Source organism: Ahaetulla prasina, chromosome 2, assembly GCF_028640845.1.
Source record: "Ahaetulla prasina isolate Xishuangbanna chromosome 2, ASM2864084v1, whole genome shotgun sequence".
Lineage (NCBI taxonomy): Eukaryota > Metazoa > Chordata > Lepidosauria > Squamata > Colubridae > Ahaetulla > Ahaetulla prasina.
In genome coordinates, this window is record NC_080540.1 from 41,182,670 (window position 1) to 41,207,591 (window position 24,922).

General features: G+C 38.8%; 1 protein-coding gene across 1 annotated transcript in view; it reads left to right on the forward strand.

Moving 5' to 3' along the window:
• Positions 1-24,922, forward strand: part of TAFA1 (TAFA chemokine like family member 1) — a 527,326-nt gene that overhangs the window by 446,526 nt on the left and 55,878 nt on the right. Inside the window, exon 3 of the mRNA XM_058173044.1 lies at positions 1,878-2,018. Within this exon, the coding sequence (XP_058029027.1) occupies positions 1,878-2,018 (141 nt within the window). The remainder of the gene's footprint in view (positions 1-1,877; positions 2,019-24,922) is intronic.

A 24,922-nucleotide genomic window follows, 5' to 3' on the forward strand; every position in this document is an offset into this window, starting at 1 on the left:
ACCATTTTTTACACTTATGACTGTTGCAGCATCCCCACAGTCACCTGATCTAAACTTAGATGCTTGGCAACTGACTCACATTTATGGTGATTGCAGTGTCGTGGCATCACATCATTCCCTTTTGACAAGCAAAGTCAAGGGGGAAGCCAGACTCACTTAACAACTGTGTGACTAACTTAACAAGTGCAGCGATTCATTTAATGACAGTGGCAAGAAAGGTGGTGATTTGTTTGCAACAAAATTTCATTTTAATGTTTGCCGATTAGTGTACACTTCTAGTCCAACCCCCTGCCCAGGCAGGAAACCCTACACCATCTCAGACAGATGGTTATCCAACATCTTCTTAAAAATTTCCAGTGTTGGAGCATTCACAGCTTCTGCAGGCAAGTCGTTCCACTTATTAATTGTTCTAACTGTCAGGAAATTTCTCCATGGTTGAAAACATCTGTGTATCCAATTTGCATATAACAATAATTTTTACAGAGCGTAATTATCCACATAAAATGTGTAATAGATTCAAGGAAAAGCAAGGTAACTTTGAAGGCTTCTTCTATTGTGTTCCAACTTCATTTGGCTTGGAAATACCAACTCTAATTCATAATCAGCCAGCCAGTCAGGACTGAACTCTTGGCTGTGGGCAATATTGCATTGTAAGTACTGTGCCATCATGGCTCTTTATATTAAAAAAATAAAACAGTGATCTTCCTGGATATTAAACAGTCAGCTCATAGCTAGGTTGCAGATAGAGAAGACATATAGAATAGAATAGAATAGAATAGAATAGAATAGAATAGAATAGAATTTTATTGGCCAAGTGTGACTGGACACACAAGGAATTTGTCTTGGTGCTCTCAGTGTACATAAAAGAAAAGATACGTTCATCAAGGTACAACATTTACAACACAATTGATGGTCAATATATCAATATAAATCATAAGGATTGCCAGCAACAAGTTATAGTCATACAGTCATAAGTGGAAAGAGATTGGTGATGGGAACTATGAAACGATTAATAGTAGTGCAGATTCAGTAAATAGTCTGAAGTGTTGAGGGAATTATTTGTTTAGCAGAGTGATGGCCTTCGGGAAAAAACTGTTCTTGTGTCTAGTTGTTCTGGTGTGCAGTGCTCTATAGCGTCGTTTTGAGGGTAGGAGTTGAAACAGTTTATGTCCAGGATGCGAGGGATCTGCAAATATTTTCACGGCCCTCTTCTTGATTCATGCAGTATACAGGTCCTCAATGGAAGGCAAGTTGGTAGCAATTATTTTTTCTGCAGTTCTAATTATCCTCTGAAGTCTGTGTTTTTCTTGTTGGGTTGCAGAACCGAACCAGACAGTTATAGAGGTGCAAATGACAGACTCAATAATTCCTCTGTAGAACTGAATCAGCAGCTCCTTGGGCAGTTTGAGCTTACTGAGTTGGCGCAGAAAGAACATTCTTTGTTGTCCTTTTTAATGATGTTTTTGATGTTAGCTGTCCATTTGAGATCTTGCGATATGATAGAACCCAGAAATTTGAAGGTTTCTACTGTTGATACTGTGTTGTCAAGTATTGTGAGAGGTGGAAGTATGGAAGGGTTTTTCCTAAAGTCTATACTATATATATCTATACATGCATGATTGTATAGTTCCATAATAGTTCAGAAGATCAGAAAAAATAGTAACATTATTTTTTTAACTTTCTTTGCATCTCTTTCTAGGTTCAATATTTTTGAATAAACAAATATTCTTGTGAGTTTATTGTAGTTTATTGCATTGTATGTAAAGGTTACATTTTTTGAAATCCTTTCTTTTAACTCCACCCAGATATAAAGTATTTAGATGATTGTTTTACTATCCAGAGCAATCATAGCAATTATGTTTTTCCTTTGTTTTCAGAAGGAGGAACATGTGAAGTTATAGCAGCGCACAGATGTTGTAATAAGAATCGAATTGAGGAGAGATCACAGACAGTAAAGTGTTCCTGTCTACCGGGGAAAGTGGCTGGGACAACACGGAACAGACCATCATGTGTTGACGGCAAGTAGCTTATACTGAATGTCCTATGAATATGGGTAAAACTTTATAACCGCAAAGAAGTCTGAAATCAAGAGAACTGCTCAAGATTTTAATATTGCTGTTACTTAAGGCTTCCATGCAGATTTGGAAATGAACACAAAATGAATTTGGTTAAAACTGTCAAACATTAAAGCTGCAGTCTTGCTCTTAAAAACTTAACAGCAAATACAAAATATAGAGATTTCTGAAAATCATGACGTTGCTATGGAGAAGAAGTAAAAGAACTTTGCAAATAGAAATCAGACAGATTCAAAACACTGCCATTTCTTTCATTGTAAGATTTAATTTTAAAAGCAATCAAGGCGAACAATTAAAAAACCCTTTTTTTCTAAGAGATCTAAAAATTTATGAGTCAAAGACAAGAATGCCATAAAATTTGCATTAGCCTGTTAATCACTGTTCAAAAAATGATTATATTCTTTTTGTTTCTGGATTTCATAGAATAATCTACTTCTTTGGATACCATTTGACTGCAATAGTCCTTTCTCCTATCTTTGCACATTATGCTTATATATTCCAGTTTCTGTACAGACCACAGTATAAAACAGCATTGTGTAAACTTGCATATCATGTTTACAGAAAGATTATTATACTGTATGAAACTCAAGCTGTTTTTGCCTAAAGAGATACCACTTTTTACAATTCTTTCTGATTCTTGCAGAGGGGATAGTTACTCCCACTGAAATATTAGTAAAAACAAAAGGAGTCCCCCTTTTATCCCCTCATCTACATCATTGAAGTTATTGAAGAGTCTAAGATTGGAGTACCCCACTGCATACCTCCCTCCATGTAGATGCAGATGCATTAAGGACTACATCTTGAGTGTGGTTGCTCAGCCAGTTACAAATACATCTGGTGGTGATCCTGTCCAACCCACATTTTTGTCTCTTATCAAGTAGTAGGCTGTGGTCAGGGGAGAAATGCTACCGGATCGGGTGAGTAGGTAGCGGAGATTGTGGCTGGTTCGGACAACTGGTAGCAATATCTGGCTGGCCACGCCCCCGAACCAATCTGAAGGCAGGCAAGCAGAAGGCCACGTGGAAGGCAGAAACTGAAGGAAGCATAGCAGGGCTGCAGGGAGAGGATTGAGAAGGTAAGCCAATGCTGGCAGTGGGAGGGGGAGGGAGACCCACTGTGCTTGGCCTTGGGGGGGCGGACCTGGCAAGGCTCACTTGCCTTTTGAGTGTGGTGCGCTCGGCTTTTGCACTTGGCTTCCACGGGGCCTTTGGCTAACTGCCGCCCGCTTGCCTTCCCCCCCGCATCCAGCCCATGATGGAGAACGCACCACTTCTGGGCCGGGCCACCCACCTTTGGGTCCCTGAAGGACAGGGTGTGCTTTGCCGCTGCTGCTGCCATTGGCACCATGGCCACACAGAAAAACTCCCCGGCGCAGCACAGTTCCGGGATGGCAGGAGAGCCCAGGCAAGCTCTGCCACCACCCCACTGCTGCCGGAATCGTCCACATGGGAAAACTCACCAGCACAGCGCAGTTCTGAGATGGTGGGGGAGCCCAGGCAAGCTCTGCTACTGCCGCCACTGCTGCCAGGATCTTCCATGTGGCAAAACATCCTGGCGCAGCAAAGTTCCGGGATGCGGGGAACCCAGGGAAGCTCTGCTGCCACCGCCACTGCCACTGCCACGGTTGCTGCTGCCAGGAGCGTCCGGGTAGGAAAACTCCCCAGGAAGTGCTCTGTTTATGTGCCCAGACCAGTGTGTGTGTGTGTGTGTGTGTGTGTGTGAAAGAGAGAGAGAGAGAGAGAGAGAGAGAGAGAGAGACAGAGAGAAAGAGAGAAAGAGAAAGAAAGAGGAAGGGGGAGAGAGAGACAAGAGAAAGAAAGAAAGAAAGAAAGAAAGAAAGAAAGAAAGAAAGAAAGAAAGAAAGAAAGAAAGAAAGAAAGAAAGAAAGAAAGAAAGAAAGAAAATGACCACAATTGTGCCCCAAATTTTGGTTGCTAAGCAAGAGCATTGTTAAGTGAGTTTCACCACATTTTACAAGTTGGCCACACCCACCCTGTCATGTGACCACAAAGCCATGCCCACAAAGCCACGCCCACAGAACCGGTAGCAAAAAATAATAATAGATTTCACCCCTGGTTATGATCTACTTTATCAAATGCCTTACTGAAGTCCAAGTAAATTATGTCCACAGCATTTCACTGGTCCACTAATTTTGTTACTTTGTCAAAGAATGTAAAAAGATTTGTCTGGCATGATGTCAGCTTTTGAATTAAGAAAATTGAAATTCCCAGACCTTTGTCAGTCTTTGGAGGGTCTAAGTAGGGGAAAGCCAAAGTGCCATAAAAGTGCAATATTATCTAACACTTCATGAGTAGAAAAATAAAATAAAATAAAATACATTACAATACAATAATGACAAATAAATAAATAAAATAAAATAATGATATAAATAGTATAATATAATATAATATAATATAATATAATATAATATAATATAATATAATATAATATAATATAATATAATATAATATAATATAATATAATATAATATAATATAATATAATATAATATAATATAATATAATTAAATAAAATAAATTAAATTAAATTATAAAATAAAATAAAATAAAATAAAATAAAATAAAATAAAAAATAATGATAAATAATAAAATAAAATAGCAAGGATCAATAATGCATCGTTTCTGTCATTCTAGGCTGCCATGCAAATTAAAAATGGTCTTGAGATGTCATAAGACTTGCACTGTTTAAGTGTAAGGTTGCTGACATTTTCTGAGATAGGATGGTGATCTCATATAAGATTTAAGGCAGAGATAGATAAGAGAGAGAAAAAGAGAGATGAAATGTAAAAAAGATGTTGAGACTCCAAAAAGAGTGCAGAGAAAAGCAACAAAGATGATTAAGGGACTGGAGACTAAAACATATGAAGAACGGTTGCAAGAACTGGGTATGTCTAGCTTAATGAAAAGAAGGACTAGGGGAGACATGATGGCAGTGCTCCAATATCTCAGGGGTTGCCACAAAGAAGAGGGAGTCAAAGTATTCTCCAAAGCACCTGAGGGTAGAACAAGAAGCAATGAGTGGAAACTAATCAAGGACAGAAGCAACTTAGAACTAAGGAGAAATTTCCTGACAGTTAGAACAATTAATAAGTGGAACAACTTGCCTGCAGAAGTTGTGAATGCTCCAACACTGGAATTTTTTAAGAAAATGTTGGATAACCATTTGTCTGAAGTGGTGTAGGGGTTTCCTGCCTGGGCAGGGGGTTGGATTAGAAGACCTCCAAGCTCCCTTCCAACTCTGTTGTTGTTGTTGTTGCTGCTGCTGCTGTTGTTGTTGTTATTATTAAATATTTTCAGAGAGGTCACCATCTAAACTGTTATTGTAAACTGGGAGATATTTAGTTGCTGTAGTTCTTAAATAAATATACACTTTATTATATTAGATATATGCATATTACATTTGTCCAGTGATCAATTGCTCACAAACCAGTTTAATGCTGAAATCTTGCCTAGCTTTTGAATTTCACGGAGTTCTCAGCATGTACTTCAAGTAAAGGAATAATGATATGAAGCGAACCAATAGCGTTAATACAGTGGTGGGATTCAGCCAGTTCGCACCACTTGTTAACTTTCTGAGCACTTTGGTGAACTGGTTGTTGGAAGAAATCATTAAGACAGAGAACCGGTTGTTAAATTATTTGAATCCCACCACTGCGTTAATATTTTCTAGACCATCATTTTCCCCAAGTGCAACCTCTGTAATCCAACACTCCTGGCAAGCACAACATGTACAATGTACTGTGTGCACAATTTGTGTGGAAGCCTTTCTTAGTTTTAGAAGACAGTTGGAAGAGTTAATTGCGGTGAAGCATCTTTCTCAGAAGATGAAGATATCAAAACAGTTCCAATAATGTGTATTTGGCCCCCATCTCCAAAGAACCTGGTTTGTATTGCTTTTAATTTGGGTGCCTGCAATGCAAAAGACAGAAGAAATTCACATACCAGTAAATATATTCGAACAAGAGTTAAATAATGTGAAATTTGGAGCTAATGAAATGGCATGCACTTGTTTCTGGTAGCCTCTGAGCTGGTCCTTGATAAATAATTTGTATTATTTACATAACTCCTCAATATCAGCCTTTGAATCTAGGGGAAATTGCTCACAATCAAAAAGCCAATAGTTTTCTATTTATCTAATATGTACCTTAGATGCTATCAAAGAACAGTTCTCTCTCTCAACTCCTTAAAAGTACTTTCAATCAATTCTTAGTTCTACAGAAAGAAAATAAAATGTTATTTTAAATCCAATGAGTCAGCTTCTCCTCCCTCTAGGTGTGCACCAGCCTTCATAAGGAGAAATCTCAGGGTTCCTTGTTATTAATGTAGTATATCTGTAAGAGTAACGAGCTGGATGGGTAAACTATTTTTTCATTCTAGGAAAATCTATAGCCTTTCTTTCTACAGCACCTCTGGAAACCAAACAGCAGATTTTGTACCATCTTTTTTAATTATTTCAGGAATTCTGATGACTTCATTTTGTCGAGAGAGGTGCAAGAACAGACACAAAAAATATCATTCTACACTCAGGTCTATTTACTACCTTCTAAAGTCAGGGACTTTATAAGGGTGGCTCAGTGGCTGAGATGCTGAGCTTGTCAATTTAAAGATTGGCAGTTCAGTGGTTCGAATCCCTAGTGCCGCATAATGGGGTGAGCTCCGGTTACTTGTCCCAGCTTCTGCCAACCTAGCAGTTCAAAAGCACCTAAAAAAATGCAAGTAGAAAAATAGGGACCACCTTTGGTGGGAAGGTAGCAGCGTTCCATGCGCCTTTGGTATTTAGTCATGCCTGCCACATGGACAGCACTGGCTCTTCAGCTTTGAAACGGAGATGAGCACCGCACCCTAGAGTCGGGAACGACTAGCATATATGTGCGAGGGGAACCTTTACCTTTAAAGTCAGGGAGATGCAGAACTTGACATTTCAAAAGGAAAACAAGCATACTCATACAGCAATATTCAACATCTACAGTAGCTATTTGCTCAGAATTCTTGGTATTATGTATTTGATCATGTACAACTTCCATGTACATTTTGGCATATTATCTTCATTTGAGAAATGCTACATTTCAAGTCATACTGAAAGACAGGCTAATAAAGAAAGTAAGGGTTTGGATTGGATCCTTCCCAAGGGTACATTAAATTCAAATATATTTAGATTGATTGTTTGCTGGTTTAAGACTGAATCAATGAACCTATAGATGTTGCTTTTCTATGTCTTCACCTCACTCTCATTATTGACCAACCTGACTAAGCTTAATGGAGCAGTTTCAAAGGGCAGAATTCTTTGGCATAAGAATTTGGGCCTTTATAAATTCTGTGATAAAAAACAAATACCTGGTTTTTAGCTTTCATAATTATGCCAAAATGGGTCAAAAAAGGGAAATGGACCATTTGAAGCAGCGTTCAAGTTATCCATCAAAAGAACTTAATTCAAATTCAGAAAAAAGGGGAAAGAACTGCCACATGGGAATAATCCCATAAATAGCTTTGCTAAGGTTTCTCACCTCATATGGAGAATGATCCCTAGTCTGGAAATCTTTTCCCGCAACCAATTTGCTTCCTTGAAATGGGACTTTGTTGCACTTCTGTTCTGAGTTGGTACAGTGTCCTGCCCTCCACAGTTGTTTTCCCCCTTCCCTGTAAATCCCAAATGTTTTTACTGGGTAAATATAAAAGTTCCCCACGCTAGTCGTGCTAGTCGTTCCCGACTCTAGGGGGCGGTGGTCATCTCCATTTCAAAGCTGAAGAGCCAGCGTGGTCTGTGGTCATGACTAAATGCCAAAGGTGCATTGAATGTTGTTACCTTCCCACCAAAGGTGGTCCCTATTTTTCTACTTGCATTTTTTACGTGCTTTCGAACTGCTAGGTTGGCAGAAGCTGGGACAAGTAATGGGAGCTCACCCCATTACGCGGCACTAGGGATTCAAACCACTGAACTGCTGACCTTTCAATTGACAAGCTCAGCATCTTAGCCACTGAGCTACCATGTCCCCCTTTTATTGGGTGGAGATTACCAATTCCTTTATCTCCCTATGCTCACTCTTCACCCATATGTATATGCCTATTTAACTATATTGCAGTTGCTCACAAATTCAGTCTTTTTCTTTGGTCTCCTTTTGTATCATCCATTGGACAGTAAGTGGTTTCAATGGGAGTGTTTCTTCTTTTCTTCAATGTTCTGGTCCAACATATGAAATGCTCCATAAATTTGTTTTTTTACAGAGATGACACTGAATCTACAATACCTTTGAATCCAAAGCTACAGTACACAATAGGTAGTTCTAGACCTTCACTATAACTTCTTGACCTCATCCTTAGTCTGATATTCACTCTCCAGTTGACTTTTTCAAGCCATTTTTTTTCCATTTCCTTTTTGATGAAAAAGGGAGTGTGATGTCTAGTGAAAGATGACTATTGCACTTCAGTTCCATTCATTCTGGTGTCCCAGCTGCAGCCTAGTTTTTAAAGCCATACAAAATCAAGGCAAATGAAACTAGCCATATATTGCGCAATCAAACCTTTCACTAAATTGCCTCTGATGCCCATTGAAGTTCTCCCCACTGGAAATTTTGGTCTGAAGGTCTGGCAGAGAATGAATTCCAAATGGCAAGAGAATCTTTCAGAGAGAAATCCAAGGTAATAAAGAAAAGGTCAAAGATTGGTCGGAGCCAAAGGACTTGTTCTGTGGTACTGGGGAATAGTTCTGAAGAATGAAATCAAGCCAGGTCTCAGAGTGGTTGAAGTTTAACACAACTCTGAAGTTAATACAATAAATTATTGTAACCTGTAAAAAAAAAATGAATAGACTGAACATTGCAAAGGTGCTTGTTTTGCATCATTTTAGAAACAGAAGGTAATACCGAAGTTTCCGGAATATGGAAATCCTTGGGCCTATAGAAAGACCAGTAGTTTGGGAATCCTTTCTTTTCACTATCACTCGGCTGAACAAATAATTCCCTCAACACTGTCAAACTAGTTACTAAGTCTGCATTACTATTAATCTTCTCATTGTTCCTATCACCCATCTCCTCACCCTTATGACTGTATGACTGTAACCTTGTTGCTGGTATCCTTACGATTTATATTGACTGTTTCCTAATATGATTTGATTGCTTATTTGTTCCCTATGACTATGATTAAGTGTTGTACCTTATGATTTTTGATGAATGTATTTTTTCTTTTATGTACACTGAGAGCATATGCACCGAGACAAATTCCTTGTGTGTCCAATCACATTTGGCCAATAAAGAATTCTATTCTATTCTATTCTATTCTATTCTATTCTATTCTATTCTATTCTATTCTATTCTATTCTATTCTGTTCTGTTCTGTTCTGTTCTGTTCTGTTCTGTTCTGTTCTATTCTATTCTATTCTATTCTCACAAGAGTTCATAAAATGAAAAACATTCTTGAGTTGGCTTGCAGTTTTCTGTTTATCTCTCCCATTCTTTATTATTATTATTATTTGAGCTGTTGTTAGTCTGAGATGCTATTTTAGTAAGCCATTCACAGAACATCTTTAGCTGCAGGGTTGGGTAAAAATACTTAAAATAACAATATGCAAATGAATAAAAAGAGGAAAGGAGAGGAGAAAGGTTTAGAACTGAGTTTATCACTGTTCCAGTAAACTATAATTGTAATGAGTTAGTCAAATTTTGTTCACGTAAATAGATTCCAAAAGTCAGGAATGTAAAATTTACAATTTAAGAGGGTATGGAATGCTTGGATTAACATAATTGATGCAGCCTTATCATACATTTAGATGTTTAGATTTCTTTTTGGAGTTTTATTGTGGTTTTTATCTCTTCAGTAAGATTTGTAGATTTTCTCTACACTCAGTTTGACAGGATCAATGTTCTAAAAATAATATTGTTAGACATCTGGCCAAAGAAGAACAGTTTTAGTGCCTTCAAGCTCTTTCTCCACATAAACTAATGTATATAGACTCTATATGAAGAAACGATGAACAGACGGTAGCTCCACTAAGAGGAGAGTTAACTACCGTGGCAGAATGAAGATCTGAATATGGAAAAGATTTGGGATTGCCCACAAGTGCTCCAGACAATTGCTTCTCATGAGGACACCAGTCTCCAGTGGGTTTAGTGCTCTGGGAATTGAGGGAATGCTATCTTCACCCAAACCCCAGTCAGGGCCTTTATGGGAGAAGGAAATAAATGCCAATTAGATTTTTATTTTGGAAAGTTATAAACAGACTAAGCAGCCAGCAGCCAGTTGAATTTAAAATAAGAGTTTGAAATTAATTATGAATTAATCCTTCCTGTGGCAAAATTCTGTTTTGAATTCTTTGGGGGGAAAAACATGATAAAATGGGATTTGGACACTAGAAGAATGAAAGATTACAATTAAAAAAGAACACTTAAATTTGGCTTACAAATACAGAATGGAGCAAAGTAGTTTAACACTGAAAGAATATTTGCGAATAATCAGAGTTAATTTTACAAGTGTCTGACATTGTAGAAATGACAGGCTACAAAAATGATATGGAAAAAGATGCTACACTGGATATGCAAATGAAAACAGCTGATGTCTTAATATTTAAAAGGGATATGCAAATAACAAACCAAAATAGTGATCTGGATAATTATCCTACACTGAATTTATAAAAGAGGCTTGTTAAAGTTTTGAAGAATTTTGTGAGAAGGGACAAAGAAAAAAAATGAAAATTCCTAGGACATTATGAAGATCAAGTTTGTTAAAAATAAAAAGAAGGAATATAAAATTGGTTTATTTGATCAAGGTTAAGTTGATATATTGTTATATCTGATAATCCTTAAAGGACTTTTATCAATCAAGATAGAATGATGAGTTTTAGGATTTGTTTACAGATAAGAGATGAGCTATGGAAAGAAGAAACAATTTATTGTATTTTAGGAGAAGGTACTAAATTATTAAAATTCTTTTCCTTCACTATAGTCTTTTCTTTCTTTTCTATTTTACTTTCTTCTTTTTCTTTCCTGCACTTTCTATTTTTTCTTTGTATTCTTTTCTCTCTCTTTTAGTTTCTATTATTTTTTATATCTTTTTAATTGTAATGTTTAAAATATTACTATTTTTAAAATGATTAATATATTTAGAGAGAGAAAGGATATAGAGAGGAGGATCTTATGGTTCCAGCTCAGATTTATTATCCATCTAATGTCATCTGCATCAAGCAGTTCAACAACTGGACTGCCTAGGAGACGACTTCCGGTGTCCAGCGGCAACGGACGTCTGGAAGGCTTCTCCTGCCTCCAGCGCCCGAATCCGGCCGCCGCCGAGGCCCTCAGGGGCCAGGTGTTCCGAAAAGGACACCTGCCGCACGGACGGCTCGCCAGGGGTCTCCCAGCCGACATACAGGACTGTGGGGACCGATGCTGGCGCGTCCTAGGCTTGGCGGGGTCCGGAGGCCACAGGCCGCGGCCATTATTTTGGTCGTCGCCTGGGCCGCTGTGCCCGGTGACACCGGGGCTTTGGATTTATAACTGCAGCAGCCTGGTGGTGAGCAGGGAACGGAGAAGAATTGAGGAGGAGAAGGGAAGGGAATATCGGTAAACGTGAGTGGAGTGCTCCGGAGTGCGGGGGTTTTTTCCCCTGCGGTTGGAAGGAGCACGAGTTATTCTGGAGAGAGGAGAACTTAAAATAAGAAGATTACCGGTTTTGTGGAGCTCTGGAGAGAAGAGGTGATGGAGAAATTTAGGAGGGAAGGTTTGAGGCCCCCTCCTTCTGGGGAACAGTGGTGGCGCCCAGCTTCCGCCTTCACTATGAGAATTTTGATGACATCACTTCCTTCGGCTTCCTGGTTGACTAACTGTACTCTGGACTCGTTGCTCCTGTGAGTGCCCCTGGTGGATCCGGAGGAAATTACAAGGATACTGTGCCTGCCTGAGGATTTTGTATTTTTTTTCCTTAATGGCAAAAGGTCAGAGACCAACTGCTGGAGAGATGGAGAGAATTTTGGAAAAGTTATCTAATATGGACAAGAAATTGATGAAATAAGAGCAGAAATTGTGACTATCCAAAAGGATTTAAAGGATACTCAACAAGTTTCAGCAGAAAACAAGCAGAAAGTGGAAGGTTTGAGGGTGAGATGCGGGCAGTGCAGAAAAGAGAGGAGACGACAGGCAATGCTGTGCTTGGACTACAGATGGATAAAATGTCTTATTTCCTTAGGTTTCAAAATTTGGAAGAAGTGGACCAAGAAGACTTGAGAGATGTTGTGACTAAATTGTTGGGAGAATTTCTTGGGAGAGGTGTTGATTTCATGAATTGGGATGTGGATCGAGTTTATAGAGTTAATTCGCAATATGCACGCACGCATGCAGTTCCCAGAGAGGTTCATGTCAAATTTGTGAGAAGAGAGACGAGAGATGAAATTCTTAGAAAACATAGGAGTGGGGCACTGATTTACAGGGGCAGGAGATAGCCATTCTGAGGCAGATTCCCAGACAGGTACGTGAAAAAGAAAGAAATATTATTTTTGTCAAGCAAATTGTACCAGAAGGAGTGGGCTTCAGATGGCTGATGCCAGAGGATTGATGATTTTCCGGGAGGGCATTACGAAAAAATCAGTACAATTATGGAGGCTACGGCCTATGTGGAGGAACACAAAGCCTCCTGGAATCAGATGACCCAGGAATTGAAGAACGGGAGGTTATAGATCATGGGGCGGAAGCGGCTGCCGCTGTTGCGGCCCTGGAGTTGGGTCAGGCTGAACCCAGAGTTCTGAGATCCAAAACTAGGAAGTGATAAAGATATTTGGGATTGTGTTGGTTTTCCTTATTCTCTTTTGTACGATATTCTGTTTATTCTTGACTCTTCTTTATTACGTTTTTAAAATTTGTAAATTTAGCTACTTCGTGTCACCTGCTTGCCATATGGCTGTTGTATGTGTTAAAAAATTTGAGTAAAATTCTTATTTTAGATAAGAAAACTGAAAATTTACCATACCTGATATGTATTTGTATAAACCTTTTTTGACTAATAAAAACTTTTTGAATAAAAAAAAAAAAAAAAAAACAACTGGACTGCCTCCACATGCTTTTTGCTAACCACAATTGCGCAGAAATGCAAAACATGAGTCCTGATATAACAAGACAGACACTGCTTACACCCTGAAGTTACATACAAGAGTTTGTGTTGCGATGCTGTAACATCACTTGGCTCACCCCTGGCACTATGCCTCTCTATTATCTTCTTATAGATAATATTAGAATAGTCTTGTTTGCCCAGTTTTCAATGTATAAAAATCCAAAACATATCTACCTAAGGATATGGAACGAGTTCATAGAATCATCAATAACTTCAGCAGGGCCCCTGAGTTTCCCATTACCATTGATGATGCTACAGTCACCTCACAATCTGAAGGCTGTGAGTTCGATCCTAGGTAGATGCAGATATTTCTCTCTCTGGGCACATTGAGAGTATATCTTCTGAGAATATAACTCCACATTGGTGACAGGAAGGGCATCCGGCCAGTAAACACTCAGTTCTGTTCAGTTGCCCAGACTCCACCTCGCAAGGGATTATGGGGTTGTTAAAAAGAGATGATTGATGATGCTACAAGCATGTTCTGTCCCCTCCCAGCTACAACCAAAACAACACGCGAGCTGACTCTCTTTGCCAACAATTTACTCCGATGACAGATAACAGTTCTGGCAACGAACCTGCGATTGCCTGCCAAGTTCTCCTCAGACCAGCATAACTGCAGTGCAGAAATAAACAGAAGCCAAAGTCTGAATCACAAACAGCACAGCCAAAGCTCCCAAAAGTCTGTTTTTGTCCGTCACAGAGCCCAAAGGCAGCTCCGCCCACTTTTATACCCTGTGGGGGTGTGGCTCCGTGACTCAGCACTCCCTGGGCTGGCCCCTCCTTTCCTTTTGCTGCGCACGCTTCACTCGGCGTCGCTGCCTTGCGTCTAACCACAATTGATTCTCCACAACTGGCTCTTGGAGCTCTGCCAGGGAGGAGGAGGAGGGGTTGGGGGAAAGAGGCCATGTCAGCTCCTCCTCCACCACCTGGCCTGCTTCTGGAATCTGGAGCGGAGCCAGAGAGGAAGATTCTGCAGAGGGAAGCCCTGTCGGCTCTTCCTCCTCACTCTCTGAATCACTCTCAGCCAGGAGGCCCGGCTCAGGGGCAGGGGGTGCAGTAGACAAAACAATGCAGGTTGGTAGAAAAGAAGTTTAAAGGTTTCCCAGAGAAGAAAAAGAGAGGGAGATCTGAATTGTTGAAGGTATGACATGTTACTCATAAATAGGTTGTAAATAGATAAATAGGTTCACTGATTTCAGATGGTTTTAACCAAACTATACATCAAATATATTACTGTGTTCAGATCATCTCTTTTCAAAGAATCTTAAATGTGCTTCCTTTTGCTCCAGTGATTCTTGTGCTATGCTTCCCATAGCTATGTCAGGTAAATTAGCTTATGAGATAGTGTCTGGCAAGGATCATCTGGTAATTTTCTTCGTAGAGTAGAGGTCAGACTAGAAAAAATAGCATACTCTGTGCCCTCCAGACTCTCAGATGGTCTTGTAGTCTCAAAAGCCTTGCCAGACTTGGTATTCTCCAGTCAATATTAAAATACCAACATTTAACCAGTGGAATAGCTTGCCGTCAGATGTTGTGGGTGGTTCATCACTGGAGGTTTTCAAGAAGTGACTGGACAGGCACTTGTCTGAAATGGTATAAGGCCTCCTGCTTGAGCTGGGGGTTGGACTAGAAGACCTCGAAGGTCCCTTCCAGCTCTGTTCTGATTGTTGATTGTTGTTGATAGTCCTGATGACCTCAATTTATGACCTCAATTTAGATCAGAATTTCCATTGCTAAGCAAGATGGTTGCTAAGTGCCTGATTTTACAATCTTTTTTCTCATGTTTGTTAAGTGAATCATTACAGTTGTTAAGTGAATCAGGAAGTCATTCAGTGAATCCAGCGAATCCAGCTTGCTCCATTGACTTTGGTTGTTGACAGCTGGCTAGGAAAGTCACAAATAGTAATAATGTGACCTCAAGCCATTAAATACATACCAGTTGTCAAGTACCCAAATTTTGATCATGTGATTGTAAAGATGCTATGAGAGTCATAAATGTGAGAAATGGTTGTAAGTCACTTTTTTCAATGTCCTTGTAAATTTGAACCGTGGCTAAAAATGGTTATAGGTCAAGAACAATCTCTATTTGTACCTGAGGTTGAACTGTGGGGTCCTTGATGTTCTTTGAACTTGGTTATTTTCTCGTAGACATTTCATTACCCAACTAGGTAACATTATCACTGCTGCAGTAATTTTGTTATCTAGTTGAGTAATGAAGCAGGGGACAACAAACACATTGTATGAAGAAATATTATTGATGTTTAAATATATTTATGGAGAAAGTGATTTATTATTATTATTATTATTATTATTATTATTATTATTATTATTATTATTATTATTATTATTATTATTATTATTATTGTTGTTGTTGTTGTTTAATTTTTATACCGCCCTTCTCCCAAAGGACTCAGGGCGGTTCACAGCCAAGTAAAAACTACAGTAAATAAATGCAATACAAATAAAATCAATAATTAAAAAACTTATTCAATTTGGCCCCGATTTAAAAATACATTTAGAAACCATAAAACCCATTAAAATTTAAAACCCAATAATAAAAATTCTAAAAATTCTATGCCAGTCCTGTGCGGAAGAATAGATATGTCTTCAGCTCACGGTGGAAGGTCCGAAGGTCAGGAAGTTGTCGAAGTCAGGAAGTTGTCGAAGTCCTGGGGGAAGTTCGTTCCAGAGGGTGGAACATTGCTTGGCTGACGGCACCCTGAGGAGTCCCTTCCTGTGAGAGCGCACGGGTCGGTGGGAGGCAAACGGTGGCAAAAGAATCGTAAGGAGAGAATGGTACTGTGTAAAGACAAAATGTGAACGTAGAAGAACCCCAACAAAGACGGGGGGTACAAATTGGAATGAGTACAAATTGGGAAAATAGCATTATATACACTGATATATAAATATATATATTATAATTACTATGTGTATATTAAGGTTAGAAGTTGGAAGACAAAGATTATGTATATTTAATTGTATTATTAATGTTAGCATTGTGTAAAAAGTATATTGACCCAGTCAAAATATAAACATCTGAAAGAAAGCAACCAAGCTCACATAGCACCAAGGGCCCCACAATACTAAAAGGTTAAAAGTTTCATTTCCAACACATTTCAAGAGCACCAGATGCTCTAACCATTAAGCAAGATGCAAAGAACCCTAGGGATGTCAATATTTTCTTTTGCAGTCATGTGAGTTTCACATTTGCTCTTTTAAAGCACAGGAAACCAGGCATTTTCAGGGTACCGTTTTCTAGAGTAGAGACCTAATCTAATCCTTTATGCCTTTGCTTAGAGATCCCACAGATGCTTGTTCTGCACATATCTGGGAGCATGGCTTCCACTTAAACAAAACAGACTTTTATGCCATTCCACGGCATTGTCACAAATTTATTCAGATCTGTCAAGGTACAAACACAACTCGACAAAGCTCTGTTGGAAGCAAAATTATTTCAAGCAAATGCATGAAGCTTTGGGATGAATTCGCAGCTGGTAAAAGCATATTCTGCTGAACACTAGAGAGCTGGGGATATGTTGAAACGCCAGCATTTGGAAGAAAGGAAGAAGCACAATAGAGAACCCATTCTTTTATTATGTTTTTTCCCCCTTAAAACAGACCATCTGCTGAATTAGTTTTATGGCATAATATGCTGCAGATCCATATTTTGATCTAAGGCTGGAATAGGGTTGTGTTTGCAAAATTTAGCCTGATTGTAAATACACACACATACACACACACACACACAGAGAGAGAGAGAGAGAGAGAGAGAGAGAGAGAGAGAGAGAGAGAGAGAGAGAGAGAGAGAGAGAGAGAGAGAGATGATTCTTGGCTAATGTCTTATGATTCTTGGCTACTAATGGCTGCTCATAAGGGGGGCTCCAAAAGAAAGGGGGGCTCCAAAAGAAAGACACAAGGAACAACTGTCTCCCTCAGATAAGAAGGTTGCATCTTCCCACCTCCATTCATGAATTTCTTACCAAAAATATGAAATGATTTGTTTATTTTCTGCTACAAAAAAATATAAGAGACAGCATAGCCACCTAGAAATGCTCTCTGCCTCTTCTGGGCCCTCGCTGGTTTTTTCTTTTTTTTCCCTCTGACTGCTCTTTAGCATGCTTCAAAGAGTTGTTCCTATGAAAAGGCAAAATTATATCATCATCCACAATGAATTATCTGGAAGATCAGGAAAGAAAGCATAATAAATAATTACATGTGGCGATGTGCAGTCTCATCTTCAGAGTTTCACTCTGAAGGGCCTTACTCTAATTCCAAATAAGCATGCCTAAGACTGCGACCACAACATCCATCCATGTGCATTTTTATTTTGCAGCAAAGTCCTCTTAAAGATGAGCATAATATAAGCAGGAACTAATCTGAAAATAAAATAAGAACAGTATGCTTGATTGCCTGGGGAAAAAATGTTGAAAAGAATTCAATGTGCTCTGCTCCTTCTTTTCTGCCTACATAAGGATTTTAGCAAAAGCGATACAAATGTCAGTGAAATAAAACAAAAATTCAGGACAAGAGGCAAAACCATGCAAGAGTAGCCACTTCAAAATCTTTAAACGAAGAAATAACATGATGTATCTTGGACTGGACACTAACCCCACAGGCACATCCGAAGTAGGTTAAACTTCTAGCTCAATGACACAATCCTTATGTTCTTATGTTCATAAAAGCTTGAGATCTTGCGAATGTCTTTGATTCACAAGGAATGGTAGTTACTTCCAGGCAGGTTATAGTGCTTCAGCTACACTGTAGTAATCCAAGAGAAAAATGATGATGATGATGATGATGACAGGCAGTTTGGTGGAGTGCTTTAGGCACCAGACTAGAAACCAGGAGACCATGAGCTCTAGTCTTGTCTTAGACACAGATGGAACTGGATGACTTAGGACCAGTCATACCTTCTGAGATCTAGGAAAGAGGCAATGGAAAACCACTTCTAAAATCTTGCCCAAGGAAACTGCAGGGACTTGTCTAGGCAGTTAACAGGAGTTATGGCTGACTTGAAGGCACTAAACAAGCAAACATCAGGACTGGGGATTAGCTGTCACACACAAAAAAAATCAGTTGTAAACAAGAAGTAATATTATTTCACTAATGGATATTTAAAATAATTCTCTGCTAAAATGTGATGCTATTTCTGAATTTAAACTTTAGGGGAACATGAGAAGAGTTTTAATGCTGGTGTTGTTTTTCAAAGCACACTTTCCCTTTACTCACAACTCTTCCTCGTTGTCTACCACATGCCGAACAGAAGGAGTTTGCTCATTATGTCTTGGCTGAAGAATGAATTTCAATGTAGAAAGTCAAGGAATTTGTAGGTTAAGCAGTTAACCTATAATAAAAGACCATGGCATTCATTTGTGACAATTTAACTAAAAAAGCATCTAAAGAGCAAAGCCCTTGCTGTTGCTACAATTTTCAAATGTTTTGGACTTCAGTTATCCCAGATTTTTTCTCAATAGCTCACAAAAACAACCTCTTCTTCTTCTTCTTCTTCTTCTTCTTCTTCTTCTTCTTCTTCTTCTTCTTCTTCTTCTTCTTCTTCTTCTTCTTCTTCTTCTTCTTCTTCTTCTTCTCCTCCTTCTCCTTCTCCTTCTCCTTCTCCTTCTTCTTCTTCTTCTTCTTCTTCTTCTTCTTCTCCTTCTCCTTCTCCTTCTTCTTCATTTTATTTATTTATTTATTTATTTTGTCACAACAGTATATATAAGCAAAGCAACAAATAACTATAAGATATATAAGCATATATATAAGCATAAGTGTGTAATAACTATACGAAATTTGGATACAATCAAAGGGAACATTAGGACAGGAATGGTACGCACGTTGTTCTTCTTCTTCTTCTTCTTCTTCTTCTTCTTCTTCTTCTTCTTCTTCTTCTTCTTCTTCTTCTTCCTTCTCTTCCTCCTCCTCCTCCTATTCCCCCTCCTCCTGTATAAAAAATAGACTCTTACATCTGAAGTAGATTTCTGTCTAATCAAAAAGGAAATGAGGACCCAGATTGTTGGGGGCAATAAGTTGACTTTGTATATAAATATACAAATAGAATGAAGACTATTGCTAACATAATGTAAGCCGCCCTGAGTCTTCAGAGAAGGGCGGGATATAAATGCAAATTAAAAAAAAAAGCATCGCATTCTACTCCCCTCTATCTAAGAAATAAGGGAAGGTTTCCAAATCAGATGTTCTATCAACAAAGCAACTTTGATTTCTCTGTTATGAAAAGTTAATGATTGTTAGAACTGAAATTCCTAAATTCTACCAAAGTTTTTCAGATAAGCCAGTGAAATCTTCCCAACTAATTTACATGCATAACCCACTGTAGTGTTTCAAATCAATCTCAAGGGATTTGGTTTAAGCCAGAGTCTTAGTGAAAACTCAAATCCAAAAGTAAGAACATATTGTTGAGATTTTAAATAGGCAGCAATATATGCAGTTCTTACTACAAGCATAAGAAAAAAGATAGCTGTTCTCCACTTCAAAGAATTAATGAGTTTTCAAATCTTGATCATTTGCTGTCGTTGCTGAAAGCTATTAGATAGGACAGAAGACAATGCAATTGGTAATTTTGGTGGTATTTAGGAAACGCCCAAGAGGTGCTTTTATATTCATCATTTTAGTGCTTGAGATATATATATAGGGTATACATGCATTTTAATTGCATTAGATTTATATTGAAGCACTATTTTGAAGTGTATTACTTTAGATGACCTTTTCCAATCTAATATCAATAAAACGTTAATGCTTTTAAAAGACCTAATTTTAAAGAAAAAGTGCTAGAGTGCTTATGCCCTCAAAAACCATTAAAAAAACTAAATAATGGCAAAAGACTATAGTCTTCCCCTACTGGCACCTATCAGAGACCTTAAAACTACCACTTACGTCATTCTCAGCCAGTAGAGCTACTTAAAAAGGTGCAAAACACACCGAGTTGATTCTTGTTGGCATGCATGTCACTAACTTTTTCTTGGTCGTCACCGCTCCATAAAATAGCCAGGAGTTTTCCTATGGTTAAACATGTTGTTTGAATCCAGACTGTCTGCCATTTCTGGCTACTATTGACTCACTGTTTTCCTATTACAAAACATCTCAGTTTCTCATTTTTTGGTTCATGTCGGCAAGATCTGAAATGATTAGCAAGGGCTTTCCCACCACTCAAGGTGGTGAACATACTTGATATTCCTACCTCCTACTCCCACCACAACAATCGGTAAGCTGGACTGAGAAAGCATGACTTACCCAAAGTCACTTAGCTGGCTTTCATGCCTGAAGTGGGACTAGAACTCACAAGTCTCCTCATGCCTGTTCCTACAGAATTATCCGCATACATACGAACAAACATTCCCTACCAGCAGAATTCTAATGTAACTGTGTTACAGTCAATAGGGAGAATTGGAAAGGGTAGAAAAGGTTGGATCTATATTAATATGGGATTAATTAACTACATAAATAAATAAATCCAATGTTTTACTTCTCTCTATGGCCAACGATAGCCTATCCATAGAATGTGAAGAAAAGCATGGAAGCTTGGCAAACATGGCACCCTGGCATAATATTCATTTAAAAAGAAAGAAAGAAACCAAAGGCAGGTGGTTGTCTACAGTTTTGTTATAATCATGTAAATTGAAGAAGTGTCATTTAAAAGCTAAATATGTTCCCATTATCATCATTATCTGAAATTTGCTGAAATTTGTCCTTACATTAATTCATCAACTCTTTCTTGCTTACTCTAAAACTTCCACGCAACTAGAATTCTTCTATTCACCATAAATGTAGTGATATAGTTTGCAAAACAAGAGGTTGTTTTGGACTACTGTATATCATGGTAGATTTTGCTTCTCCGTGTATAACTTTATCTAGACCCATTATTTCCTTCTTCATGCATTTAGCAGACATGGAAATACTAGATTAATGTTATCAAGTAGGGATGATAGCAATAGCAGTATTAGACTTATATACCGCTTCACAGTGCTTTACAGCCCTCTCTAAGTGGTTTACAGAGTTAGCATGTTGCCCCCAACAATCTGAGTCCTCATTTTACTGACCTCAGAAGGATGGAAGGCTGAGAAAACCTTGAGCCGGTGAGAATCGAACTGTTGAACTGCTGGCAGCAGGCAGTCAGCAGAAGTAGCCTGCAGTACTGCATTCTAACCACTGAACCACTATGGCTCACAGCAAGAGCGATATATCCCTTTTGTCAAGATTGTCAAGATTCCATGCAAATATGGAGATAAAACTAAATGTGCTCACACATTATGTCTCATCAATGCATAAACCTATTGCGAGTCCCTTGGACTGCAAGGCGAACAAACAAGTCAGTTCTAGAGGAGATCAACCCTGACTGCTCTTTAGAAGGCCAGATCCTGAAGATGAAACTGAAATACTTTGGCCACCTAATGAGAAAGAAGGACTCACTGGAGAAGAGCCTGGTGCTGGGAAAGATTGAGGGCAAAAGAAGAAGGCGACGACAGAGAATGAATGTGGTTTTCCGGGTGCGCTTCAAGGTTTTGGTAATGAACTTTAAAGCGCTCCATGGCATAGGGCCGGGTTACTTACGGGACCGTCTGCTGCCACCGAATGCCTCCCACCGACCCGTGCGCTCCCACAGGGAGGGACTCCTCAGGGTGCCGTCAGCTAGGCAGTGCCGACTGGTGATGCCCAGGGGAAGGGCCTTTTCTGTGGGGGCTCCCACCCTCTGGAACGAGCTTCCCCCAGGACTTCGTCAACTTCCCGACCTTCGGACCTTCCACCGTGAGCTTAAGACACATCTATTTATCTGCGCAGGACTGGACTAGATTTTTTAAATTTTAATTGTTTAAATTTTAGATTTGGTTTTAAATTGGGATTTTATTATTTATATGTCTATTTTAAATATTCGGCCTATTTAATAAGTTTTTTAGACTAATGTTTTACTTTGTATATTTATGTTGTTTTTAGATGGCTGTATACCGCCCTGAGTCCCTAGGGAGATAGGGCGGTATAAAAATATGAATAAATAAATAAATAAATAAATAAATAAGGTGGCTGGATGGAGTCACTGAAGCAGTAGGCATGAATTTAAATGGACTCCAGAGGATGGTAGAGGACAGGAAGGCCTGGAGGAATGTTGTCCATGGGGTTGCAATGGGTCAGACACAACTTCGCAACTAACAAAAATTATGGTGTAAAACTAAATAAAAATGGCTTGCAATAAGCTACTGCATTTGTCACCCCAGTGGGCTATTCAGTTTTTAATCATCCTTTCTTATTTATTTCACAGTCCATAATAATAATTATTGTTGTTATATTTTCAGAGTAAGCAGTTTTGGAGAAACTAGAAGTCCCTGAAATAGACTAGTACCTAGAACAATGAATTGATTAGGACAGCCAATAATTTAACAGGAACTGAACGCCATTAAATTTGAAACTTAATTGTCTTCTACTTTTAATTGCTATTGGCTGTAATCAATAGGTACTTAAGAAAAGTTAAGAGTTATTTAGCTAGCACCTGCTTGCTGAAGCATAATAGAAAAATACTGTTTTATCATCTAATTCATGCAAATAATTTGCAGCTCAAGTATGACCACTTAGGCAGTTGATCAGAAGGCTCACTTTGATTCTCGTCTTGATTATTCAGAAAAGGTGTTCACCTCCTGATGCCAAAGGAGAGATGTAGTAATTTGTGGACTTGAATAATGTTTATTGTCTTTATTTTTAGTTTTTATGTTTATAATTTCAGAAAAATGAAACTAATGAAGCTACAGAGGTGCCTGTCCCTCTTCTTAGCTGCAATCACATGTCCACTGATTGGAGTGGCCATTTACATGACATCAGAAAAGAAAACAGATTTGTGTGAAATCTGCTGGGCTAATTTTTTTACTCTTAACAAAACTTTGAAAATAAGGGATACAATTTAAATGTAAGTACAATCACTGGTGGAAAACGGCTGCATGCTTGCTTAATTTTGGTCAGGTGCCCAGTTAGTGATAAGTTCCTAATATATCTTCCCATGAGAGATTAACAGAATAGTATAACAGAGTTGGAAGGGACCTTGGAGATCGTCTAGTCCAACCCCTTGCTCAAGGAGGAGACCAGTGGTGAAATCCAATTTTTTTCGCTACCATTTTTTTCTGTGGGCGTGGCTTGGTGGACTTGGTGTGGCTTGGTAGGTGTGGCTTGATGGGCGTGGCAGGAGAAGGATACTGCAAAATCCGCATTCCCTCCCCACTCCTGGGGGAAGGATGTTGCAAAATCTCTATTCCAACCTCACCCCACTCTGGGGCCAGCCAGAGGTGGTATTTGCCGGTTCTCTGAACTATTCAAAATTTCCACTACCAGTTCTCCAGAACCTGTCAGAACTTGCTGAAATTCACCCCTGCCCTATACCATTCTGGACAAATGGCTGTCCAATCTCTTCTTAAAAATTTTCAGTGATGAAGGACCCACAACTTCTGAAGGCAACCATTCCACAGCTTAATTGTTTTTGCTGTCAGGAAATTTCTCCTTAGTTCTAGTTTTTCTCTCTCCTTGACTGGTTTTATTTATTTATTTAGCCCTTATTTTCAAAATGATTTTGAATTGGGGAGTCGTTAAAAACCGAGTTCTGTCCCCAGATAGCTTTTCCAAGAGCATGTTTCCAAACAGGACACCTTGGTTTGTAACATATAACACATACGTATGTGACAAGTAGGAAAGAAAGGTTGGGAAATTTGTAGATTCACAAGACGTATTTGTAGAAAATGATAACAGTTCAGTCTACATTTCTAGAAATACTGGAGTGTTCTTATGAATACAATCTCCCTAAAATTTGCTTTCCTGGGGGAAAAATCTATTTTGGGATTTCCAGATGATATGGTTCTGAGTCAGTGGTGTGTTGCCCCCAGTTCGGACCGGTTCTTGCGAACTGGTAGTAAAACCAGGGGTAGGCTCCGGCCATCGACCCCAACGTCATCAGGAAGCTTCTGTGCATGTGCAGAAGCAAAGACATGTGTGCTTGCTTCACTCACGTGTGCACACAATCCCACTGTGAACCAGTAGTAAATGTAAGTAGAACCAACTCCTATTCTGAGCGTTAAATATTAAAAACTAGTAGACAGTTATAGAACTATGTTTTCCTTTGCTTAACTATTACTTTAAAGATTATTAATTTTTGATGAAAGAATTAACAATAATGAAGGTGAAATGAAGGCTAGGCAACTTGGAATACTCCAGATATATTCCAATTTTTCCAGATACCATTTCCATACTAGCACTGTTGAGAACAGTCATTCAGTAACATCTGCCATGAGTTGTCTATCCCAGTCTGAATCTTACTTACGTATAGTTGATTTGGGACAACAACATGGTCACAGTCTCTTTTGAAAACAATCTCAGTTAGTGGTTAATTAAGAAATTAATTCAAATTTCAAACCATCGATCTCAGTCAAAGCACAACCAGCAGAAAGAATAAAACATATAACCAGAAGACAAGGCAAAAACAGTCAAATATTAACAATTATAGATGTCTCATGGACACTGACCATCCAAATCCCAAATTCAGGAACACAATATTTTCAGAGCCTTGCAGAAGGCTGGCAGTTAGGGTCAATTCTAAGTTTAGAGAATAATGTCCCAAAAGACAAGCAAAATAGGAGAAAAGGCCTACCATCTGAGTCTTACTAGAGACGGAGTGTCAAACTCAAGGCCCATCGGCCAGATCCAGCCCAAGGAGTGCTTAGATCTAGCCCGCAAGGCTGCCCTGGAAATAGCAAAG